Source organism: Mya arenaria, chromosome 2 (assembly GCF_026914265.1).
Source record: "Mya arenaria isolate MELC-2E11 chromosome 2, ASM2691426v1".
NCBI classification, from domain to species: Eukaryota; Metazoa; Mollusca; class Bivalvia; order Myida; family Myidae; genus Mya; species Mya arenaria.
Window position 1 is genome coordinate 46,498,642 of NC_069123.1, and position 11,355 is coordinate 46,509,996.

General features: G+C 36.2%; 1 protein-coding gene across 1 annotated transcript; it reads left to right on the forward strand.

Annotated features, from left to right (window-relative positions):
* Window positions 1-247: 247 nt before the first annotated feature.
* On the forward strand, window positions 248-10,031 carry LOC128212208 (39S ribosomal protein L12, mitochondrial-like). The gene is made up of 5 exons (XM_052917548.1): window positions 248-366; window positions 3,416-3,614; window positions 6,449-6,538; window positions 8,767-8,892; window positions 9,289-10,031. Exons 1-5 carry the CDS (start codon window positions 305-307, stop codon window positions 9,403-9,405), a joined length of 594 nt encoding a protein of 197 aa, XP_052773508.1. The 5' UTR covers window positions 248-304; the 3' UTR covers window positions 9,406-10,031.
* The last annotated feature ends 1,324 nt before the right edge of the window (window positions 10,032-11,355 follow it).

The following is an 11,355-nucleotide window of genomic DNA, read 5'->3' on the forward strand; positions in this document are numbered from 1 at the left end:
AACAATGCTCAACATAACCGTTTGCTTATTAGTTTTTAAATATCTGAAAGAGCATTTTATTCTAACGTCTCGGTTTGCAGATTGACCAAATTCTCAGGAAGACCAAAGAACTGCATAAAGTTTTTATAGTCCATGTTAATAAACTTCAGGAGCCCTTTTCGAGGCAAACATAAAAATGCTCAAATAATAAAAATATTCAATATTGTTGCTAGGACGTTTTGACTGACTCCTGAATAAAGCGTTTAACCAAGCGTCTATTCTTTCAGATCGTTTTGTAACCAAACGTGACAGAAAAATTACGGAAATGAAGTCATCTACAATGCAGGCCCTTAAATTAGTCTTACGAACATCCAGCTGTAGTTGCAGGTATATTTCAAATGCGTAGATTTGTTGACAAATTGTTTTATTATAGCTTCATAGTAGGATTTTAGAAATATAATCTAATTTCGCGATAAGCCGGTTAAGGTCAAATGTATTTTACCTCAAATTGCCTGATTTACCGTCTTAGAATAAACTTTTAAGTATAATTAAAATGTATTTTCAGTTTAAACAAAATATTGATGTCTGTGTAAAAGCATGTTATACCGTGAAGTTTTTTTAATTTTTTCCATGAATACAAATTGACTGATTCAGGGTTCGAATTTAGTCTCACACACTCAAACAATGTGAGCGCCATTTGCAAATTGCGAGTGACTTTTATTCAAGCTTGCTAAATTCTGCAAGTGGCTTTATCTTAACAACAAAATGTTAAAACGAAAGTAGAATAAACATGAACTTAACTCCGCTACGTAGTCAAGTGTAAACAGCCTATTAATGGCATGTTTACACTACCAGTATAGAGTAGACAGTACGGAGTCACGCGCTAATAAGTTTTAAAAAATACAACAGAAAAGGCCAAGCATAATCTCTAATCTTTCCGGAATGACCCGAGGCTCGCCCAATACAAAAGACCTAATCCCCTAGCTCAGTCATTGGCTAAATGTAGCGCTTTCGCACACAATATGTAAACCCCATCAACCTGTTAATATAATTAATTATCCACCCAACTGTCAAAGTGAACAACGTCAAATGGACAGCTTTGTAATCAAAAAGCAGCCAGCATCCGATGAGTCATCGTATCCCCTAAGAAGAATAAGCCATCAACAAGTTCTAGTAGTCGAGTCACTCAAGATTGATACATTTTAATAAATTCATAATATGCGTAAGGTGTAAATATCTACTTAAATTAGACAATATTACAAGGGAATAAAGCAAATAATGAAATTTCGAGTTGATTTTTCATTTTGCGAGTTGCCTCAAAAAGCACTCGCAAAATTTTGCGAGTGCTCTTTAAAGTGTAATTCTAACTCTGTGATGTTTGTTGTCATCTTATAATGTGCCATCCTTGATCTCAGACACACCTCAGGCTATGGCCAGTGTTTGACACTAACGGGATCCCGAGGACACCAATTTTTCGGGAGGGACACCTGAACTTCAAAGTCCGGTATTCCGTCGGGACACTTAAATTTTGACCGTTAAAAGCTAAACATCAATAATTAATAGCGTTTCTTTTATTTATTACATAAATTTAGGTCCCCCTAAATTTCTTAAAAGTGCATGCAAAAATGATATTATTATTAATATGTTGCACACACTAAACCGAAATTGTGGCTGACTTTTTGACTATAGTTACGTCATGAATCTATAAATAAACAGGTCATTTCACAGTGCGCATGCGGGTTAACACTTCCGTTTTGTTGTTTACATTATCAACAAGGTCAGAGGTGACAGACTGTTATTATCGGTACAATAATTATGTTGAATTAGTTTGCTTATGTGTCAGAACCGCCCAAAAAAGATGCCAACACTACTGACCGTGATGAGTTAATGATGCGACCTTCGAGTTGTTACACTAACATTTACGGCACAAATACCGGAATCCTACTATTCAACATTTTTTGTTTTATGCTTTGATCGAAACAACATAGAAATAAAATTCCCAAAGTTTTATTAATGCAATCAATGTATAAAATTTTACGACATTTTGGCGCAAACATTAACATACACAATTTTTCGGTCGTCTGCTCTTCCAGTATGCACTACACCTGTTGGGCAGTCTGATTGATTGATCAGCAGCTCTACTTAATATAAACTTGAGTTTTCACAAGCCAGATGTAATAGTCCAACTGTTTCTTAATCAAAAGCACTGACATATGACAAGACCTTGAACCATGACTTATATAATGTGTATTTTACGAAAATCTAAAAATAGTACCAACCATCAAGTTTTTGTTTACATTGTATCCATCTTTGTTTTTGACTGAAAACAAAAGGGACTTAGACATTCTACCGCTTTTGAACCCAATCTACTGACTAGGAGACCCATATCTTCCTCTTGCCATCGCCAGAGGTTCATATGTCTGACACTGTACTATTAACTTGTCATAACATGCTGTTGAAAACATGTATAATATGGTGTTTAAAAGACACTGTATGTGCATGTTAGATTTATTATTAAAACAGGTTAAGTAATGAAAAAAATGTAAAAAATGGAAGGGACTCCTAATTTCAGGAAGGGACACCTGATTTCAAATGTTGGTGTCCCTTCGGGATCCCTTGGAAAAATGGTTAGTGTCGACCCCTGCTATGGCTATACGGAGGTAGCATGGAAGTTATTGCTGATTATGAATATCGATGCATTATACAGTTTTACAAGCAACTGTGTATTATTTTAGAGGCTTTGGAATGTATTTTTGTCATTGAGAATTTTTTTATTTATTTAAATTAATTGAGTGAGTGACTGATCAATAAATTGAATGAATGATTGATGAAAATAAATTGAATGAATAATTGATGAGAATCATTTGATTGTTTGATGATTGATTCATTGATCAAGTAAATCATTTTTTATTGCATTGATTAAATGAATAAATGATCAAGTGATTAAATTAATAAATTATGAATGAATAGCAATCATTTGTAAAATGTGCAGTGTTCAAGAAGTTCAGAATTATTGAAACATTATAAAGACAATTTCGTTGAAGATCAATTTATATGACGTTTTTTTAATAGCGGGGTAAAGCAGGAAAGAGGTAAATGATGAACTCATGAAAAAGGGAGATTTAAACAGGGTTTTTTTAAGTTCATAATTGTTTTAATGTTGCACATATATATATATATAAATATCCTTCAAATATTCTATTGTACTACCCCTGGCGCATAAAACCAAGACCCTTTTGTGGTTGTTTAAAGATAAAGTCATCATTGCTTGTATCACCAACCTTTGTATATGCACTTTTTGGATGCAAAAATAACAACATTTGTTCAATTTAAAACCTTTCTTTTCACTGATTGGGCAAAATAGGTTGATTTACCGGTAATGGCTTATTTGGAAAATGTACAGCATAATTTTAATTGCTCACATTTATCCTTTCAGGCATAGAAGTCCAGGGATGCTCAAAACAATGCGATCATTGGAGAGTTTGCAAAGATGTTTTAGCACTGAACCTCAAGAAAAGCCTTTACCTTTGCCTAACACACCAGAAAAGACATATTCCCCTAAAATACAACAGATAGTGACTGATATAAGTCAATTAACATTATTGGAAGTGTCAGATTTAAATGAATTACTAAAGGTTTGTTTACTTTTATGCATTTTTATTCTCAAGGAATATATTCAACTTTGACTTTGTCATGAGCAAAGGAAAAGGTAAAACTGTATAAACGTCTATACAAGATCTTCAAGATAGTAACTTTATTATGCCCCCCTTCGAAGAAGAGGGGTATATTGCTTTGCACAGGCATGTCGGTATGTCGGTCGGTCGGTCCGTCGGTAGACCAAAGCTTGTCCGAGTGATAACTCAACAATTCCTGGACGTATGGTCATCAAACTTCACATGAAGGTTGGGCCTGACCAGTAGATGACCCCTATTGATTTTGGGGGTCATCAGGCCAAAGGTCAAGGTCACAGTGACCTTTAATGGTAAAATAATTTATAAAGCTTGTCCGAGTGATAACTCAACAATGCCTGCACCCATGGCCCTCAAACTTGACATGGAGGTTGGGCCTGACCAGTAGATGAACCCTATTGTTTTTGGGGGTCATCAGGCCAAAGGTCAAGGTCACAGTGACCTTGAATGGTAAAAGGTTGTCCGAGTGATAACGTGACAATGCCTGCACCCATGGCCCTCAAACTTGACTTGGAGGTTGGGCCTGACCAGTAGATGACCCCTATTGTTTTTGGGGGTCATCAGGCCAAAGGTCAAGGTCACAGTGACCTTGAATGGTAAAAGGTTGTCCGAGTGATAACGTGACAATGCCTGCACCCATGGCCCTCAAACTTGACTTGGAGGTTGGGCCTGACCAGTAGCTGACCCCTATTGTTTTTTGGGCTCAATGGGTCAAAGGTCAAGGTCACAGTGACCTTAAATGGTAAAAGGTTGTTCGAGTGATAACTCAACAATGCCTGCACCCATGGCCCTCAAACTTGACTTGGAGGTTGGGCCTGACCAGTTGATGACCCCTTTTGTTTTTGGGGGTCATTGTGCCAAAGGTCAAGGTCACAGTGACCTTGAATGGTAAAAGGTTGTCCAATTGATAACTCAACAATGCCTGCACCCATGGCCCTCAAACTTGACTTGGAGAATTGGCCTGACCAGGAGATGACCCCTATGGTTTTTGGGGGTCATCTGGCCAAAGGTCAAGGTCACAGTGACCTGGAATGGTAAAAGGTTGTCCGAGTGATAACTCGACAATGCCTGCACCCATGGCCCTCAAACTTGACTTGGAGGTTGGGCCTGGCCAGAAGATGGTCCCTATTGATTTAAGGGGTCATTGGGCCAAACGTCAAGGTCACAGTGACCTGGAATGGTAAAAGGTTATCCGAGTGATAACTTGACAATGGCTGCACCTATGGCCCTCAAACTTGATTTGGAGGTTGAGCCTGGCCAGAAGATTGTCCCTATTAATTTTAGGGGTCATTGGGCCAAAGGTCAAGGTCACAGTGACCTTAAATGATAAAAGGTTGTCCAAGTGATAACTCAACAATGCCTGCACCCATGGCCCTCAAACTTGACATGGAGGTTGGGCCTGACCAGTAGATGACCCCTATTGATTTTAGGGGTCAAAGGTCAAGGTCACAGTGACCTTGAAAGCAAACTCGACAATTCTTGGACCTATGGTCATCAAACTTGACATGAAGGTTGGGCCTGCCCAGTAGATGACCCCTATCGACTTTGGGGGTCATCAGGCCAAGATCAATGTCACAGTAACCTTTAATGCAAAAAAGTTGACAAATCTTCCCCCACTGATATCTCAACAATGCCTGAACCTATGATCATTAAACTTGACATGGATGTTTAGCCTGACCAGTAGATCACCCTTATTGATTTTAGGATTCATAGAGCCAAAGGTCAAGGTCACAGTGATCTTGAATGGTAAAAGGTTGTCCGAGTGATAACTCAACAGTGCCTGAACCCATGGCCTTCAAACTTGACTTGGAGTTGCATTTGACTTGTAGATGACCCCTTATGATTTAAGGGGTCATCGGGTCAAAGGTCAAGGTCACAGTGACCTTGAACGAAAAAAACTTGTCTTTTGATAACTTGACAATGCCTGCACCCATGGCCCTCAAACTTGACATTTAGGTTTCTGGTGACCAGCTAACGACTCTGGATTTTGAGTTCATAGAGTCAAAGGTCATGACGGTCATAACACACTTTATCCTCACACTTTAATGGTCATAATCTTAAAACAGCAACAAATCAGCTGTCATTTCGGTCCATGCATATTTCATTCAATTGTTCATATAATCCTGACAACATGGCGCTCAGGGGGGGGGGGGGGGCATAATGTTTGACAAACATCTCTTGTTTTTACATGTAAAGGAAATGGCCGGTCATAGTTTTATATCACTTATCAAAACAATTTGATTAACTACCAGTAGGAATATTTAAAAATAAAGATCCTCAAATAAAGATCTTCATATTGATGTGATGTAAAAAAAAATGCTCAAAATCTGATGAATTGTTTTATTTTTGGAAGTACATGTTCCATTATATAGAATGGTAAATTTATAGCATTAAATCCATGCATGCAAATGAGCAAAAAATCGGCAAGTTAAGGTGCATTGTTGTTTGGCAATATAAAGGTCTTACCAGGTCTATAAGGATGGATTGTAATTCTTCTTTGATTTTTAATGGACTGATAGTTAAATCTAATGTTGATTATTTAAAATCTTGACTGCTGTTGAAGTTTAATGGATACACGGTTTGTGATCTGCTGTATTTTTAACAAGATCTTAGACAACTGTTTCAGCTGTACATAATTATATTTAATTGTGTGAGCACATCTTTAGATATTTCATGTTAAAAAGTTAACAACAACAATATGCTTAATAAAAATGTTATATTTAATAAAGTTCTAAGCAATCAGCCCAATGTTACATAAAAATCTCGTCATATTTCTTCAGAAAACCCTGAATATAGCGGATGCTCCAGTGATGGCGGTCGGTGCTATGCCCACTGGTGCTGGCTCTGGCTTTGCAGCAGGGAAACAAGAGGTAAAATAATGGAGAATAAAACAAAATTGGTTATTTTTATTCGTTTTAAAAAAGAAAATGTGAATTGTAGTATATTTTACATAGCATAACTTTGCCTTTGAAATGCACATGTCAAATGTTACAATGCCAAAATTTTTGCATCACTTAAAAGTTAAAGTTATATAGAGAAATAGTCCCATCATGGGACTCCCATGATTGCAAAATCATTAATATAACCAATTTATGCCCATATACCTAAGTGGGCATATTAAAATGGCAACGTCTGTCTGTCCATTTTTTAGTCTAGGCTGTAACTTTATTATACACAATGTGTTTTTTAAATAATGTGTCACAGATTTAAGGCACAAAAAAGGCAATGTGTTGTGTACAAGATATGTCCCTACCCCAAAGGTTAATTATTATTAAATAATGTATACATGCACATAGGGCATAGGCAGTTGTGTCAGGCTTAAACTTTGTCATGCATAGGGGGATTTTAAAAATCAGCTGGCACAGATGTTAGCAAATAAAGAAGACTTGTAAATTTGTCATGAACATAGAATATAGATGGTTGTGTCCTTTGTCATGCCTAGAGGGATTTTGAAATCATACATGACATGTCATGGGGAAGGTACAAGTCCTTATCTCTGGATGTGTTGCATGCAAGTCCAAGGTCACTGAGTCTTAGTTCATCAACCCTAGACTGGAGATCCTAGTGAAATAACTTAATAACTGCAAATAGAAATAAAAGCAGTTTTAGAGAGCTTGCATTAAAGTGACAATATGATTATGCTCATAGTTAATGTTTGTGCTTCATAAATAAAAAACATAAGTTATTACATATTTTGCACAACACTTGAGGTCCTACATATACCTTTGATTATAAAGGGACTTTGCAATGAATAATCTTCCATAACACAAAAGCCACATTAAAGCATCAGTTACTTTTAGGGATGCAATCAATTGGCAAAATTGATTTAATAAAAAGAAGGTAATTCTTTTGATCAAATCAACTATGATTATTCACCATAGTAATAGCTGGGGCCTTTATACCCTTCTTTGTCATAGCTAGTACCCATCATGGACCCTGATTTCCCCCAAAATAGCCTCTTAAATTCCCCATTTCAGAAAAAATGGCTACAAAAAGCAATACATTTTGAACTAACAAAATCAAATTATTTAAATTCCTGTAAACAATGCGAAATTAGATCGCCAAAAGATTGTTCATTTGCTGGTGAAGGTTGTTCTGTAGGACTTGCAGTCTCGTTCTGTGATTGACCTTTACTAAAATCGAAACTTAGTCGGGATACATCACAATCCTAAAACTATACTATACTGTAACATTTCAAAGCACAAACGCTACCGGGTATTAAAACAGGTAAATAGTTTATAGTACATAACTAGCACAGTCATGTCATTCAGATATCATCACGGTGATTTGAGCAAAACTGCACAGTTTAATTGGCAGCCAAGAGAACTCATTGGTGTAAAGGTTGATTATTTAAACTCTTAATAAACATGGTCATTTAAATGTTACTGTAATGAAAGTAAGTGATACTTGTTTGATGTCACTAATCTAATGGCCTGTTATTGTAAAATTACGGATACTGTTGATAGTACCTGACAATATGTCCCTATTTGACATACAACGTGTGTACCAGGTATAGTGTATTGTCATCAAGTTAAGCCTCTGGAATTAGGGGCCAATTGTTGTAAAAATAAGAAAGACAACAACACAGTTGTAGGCAAAAGGTTTATTATTTCATCTATTCAGCAAAAAACATAAGAATATTTATGACATTCCAATATCAAGCGCTCGATCAAATATTCAAATATTTGTTTGCATTCCTAGTTACTTTCCTTACTTATTGACCTTTCCATAATACTTCAAAAAACACATCAGGGGCATTGTTCCCTTACAGTGACAGCTTATTTGTTACTAATATTTTATTTCTGCATTTTTTACACCATGAGTACATAATTATGAAAGCACAGGTCCTTTTTTGGGCCAAATATGGACAGCAGTCTCCAATCAAAAAATATTTCTCCACCCAACATTTTCCTCTCATGATAAGCCTTTTGTAATGTATTTCAAAACTTTTATGACCTTTAAAACATACGATGAAGCATAAATAGATACATGTATGTTTAAAAGTGTGGAATTATAAAAGCTAAACCAGCTGATTCATCATGAATTATATATTTACATTGAGCAGGATACTGTTGTAATTTGTGTTTGTATCCTACAGGAGGAAGAGGAAGCAGAGCCAGTCAAAATGTCATACACGGTCAAGCTCGATTCTTTCACCCCGGAAAAGAAGGTGGCCCTCATCAAAGAGATTAAAACCCTCATGCCTGGAACTAACCTTGTACAAGTAAGATGCTCATAAAGTTCTTCACTAGTTTTATTCATTGATGGATAATTGTAGTTAAATTGTTTTTGTTTGAGGTCATCCACAAATATTCATTTTTTACTAGAGATGGTGCTACTTTGAAAATCAGGCAAAATATTACTCTAAGCAGTCAATGTTTTAATTATCAGGGTTAATATGTTGCTGAATGTTTTTTATGCTCTTGCAAAAGAGCAATGAAAGAATTAAACTAAATGAGTTTTCATGAATAACCGGCTTACGTGTAACTCTGGCTTTAATCATTTCTGAGCAATGCCTTTTTTTTTTACCAAAATACACCCAAGCATTGCTGCATGGTGCTCTTGTTGTGTGGTTATGAAAACAAGGAAAGTTAAAATTTTGGGGTATTTCTCTTTACAGGCCAAAAAGATAGTAGAATCAGCACCAGTTGCATTGAAGACGGACCTAACGAAGGATGAAGCGGACCAGCTTGTGAAAGCTCTAGAGGCAGTCGGTGGGAAGGCCACCGTTGATTAGCACCATGTCATTCTGATTATCAGATTAGATAACTAACAATGTTCTATGTGTGAAGGCAATTCTTACTTACACTATTTTGTTCACCAAAAAATAGTGTGATATTGATAATAACATGTATAATACAGGACATAATCAAGTCAAGTGTTTGAGAAATTAAAAGGTACATTATGGGATTCCTGGGTAGCTGTGAGTCTGTGACTGTTGTTTAAAATATATAGTTGAAAATCAGCCACATTATGCTAAGCTTGACACAATTATAGCTTGTTTACTTAAACATGTAAATAGCATATTTAAAACATTTGTATTTTTAAACATCATGGATGTCAGAACAAAATTATAGAATCTATAAAAGTTATTATACTAACAAGTAATAGAAGTCGTTCATTTTGAATTATCTATTACAAGGTTTTTATACCTAGCTGTAAGACTTGTTTTTCTATTTAGGGGGAAGCATGTTTGGATAACAAGTGAATTTCTTACACTGTAAGAAATTGGCTGTCTTCAAACGCTTAAATATACTATTACTAAGTAATGGCATTTTATCTTACAGGAGATAATTACTAGCATCTGATCAATGTTTGAATTATAAGCACACTTCATGTACATGTAGAGTTTGCCAGAGACAGTACGGATATGTGTGGCAAGACCCGTAACTCTTGCTTAAATAGTTGTTAAATAGTGTGCCTCCTTTTACTGAAAAATAACCACACAAATGTGACAGTGCCCTCCATTGGGCATTGTCGGACGGATGGCTACACGTTTATAACATTAGAAACTAGAAATGTGTCCATAGGACACGGATGCCCCCACTTCGATTTTTTGTCACAGAAAATAAGCCATAATGATTATTCAGGATAATCTGCACATATAGGATAAGTTGAGTTGAGTTGGGTTTTACGGCATCGCAAGACTGTATAGGTTATATGGCGCCATTCAGGCAGGAAAAAACTTGTTGGATCCACATTGGACACATACTTTTCAAGAATTAGATTGGAAACATATATTTTTGAAGTATTTTTGGCAAAAAAGGGCCGTAACTCCTAAATGACTAAAGCGATTTCCATGACTATCGAACTTGATCAAGATATTATGGTCACAAACATGTGTTTAAAGTTTGGTGAGGATTGGACAAACAGTTTTCAAGAATTAGATTGGAAACATATATTTTTGAAGTATTTTTGGCAAAAAAGGGCCGTAACTCCTAAATGACTAAAGCGATTTCCATGACTATCGAACTTGATCAAGATATTATGGTCACAAACATGTGTTTAAAGTTTGGTGAGGATTGGACAAACGGTTTTCAAGAATTAGATCGGAAACAATCTTCGGGACGTACGTACGTACAGACAGACAGACGTATGTACGGACAAGGGCAACCCTATATGCCGCCACTTTGTGGGGGCATAAAAAGGTTTGATAAAATACCATTTACTTTTATTGAAAATGTCTTCAAATGGTGCTGTACAACTCTGTAAAGATTGATTGAACTGCCATCTAGTTTAAAATAGGTCAAATGGAATGGCTGAGATATGACATTTTGCTTAAAAGTCCATTCTATGAAACATTGACCTCCAAATGTGACCTTGATTTGAGAGGAGAGCACAATGTCATGAGCAACACAATGACAGTTTTGAGAATTATTGTTTAGAAATTATGGCTGAGACACTTACCCTAGTAAAAATGACGCTCCTTTCCATGGTGAACAGTTTTGGGAAGTTTTGATTGAATTCCCACTAAGGATAACAGGGTTATGATGGAGACACCAAAGAATTACTATGAAGTCAATATTGCTCCCAACATGACGTCCAAGTTCGTGAGAGGATGAATCATAGTAGAGAAACTTTTAAGATGCTCTTCAAATCTGGGAAGATTGACTGAATTGCTATTAACTATAAGTTAATAAACAGTTTCGGCATAAGGTCCATATTGTACAACTGTGACCTCAAAGTG

Coding starts and splice junctions, on each gene's coding strand:
- LOC128212208 (XM_052917548.1), top strand. CDS start 305: ATGAAGTCATCTACAATGCAGGCCCTTAAATTAGTCTTACGAACATCC. Junction 367..3,415: donor ACATCCAGCTGTAGTTGCAG/GTATATTTCAAA, acceptor TTATCCTTTCAG/GCATAGAAGTCCAGGGATGC. Junction 8,893..9,288: donor CTGGAACTAACCTTGTACAA/GTAAGATGCTCA, acceptor TTCTCTTTACAG/GCCAAAAAGATAGTAGAATC.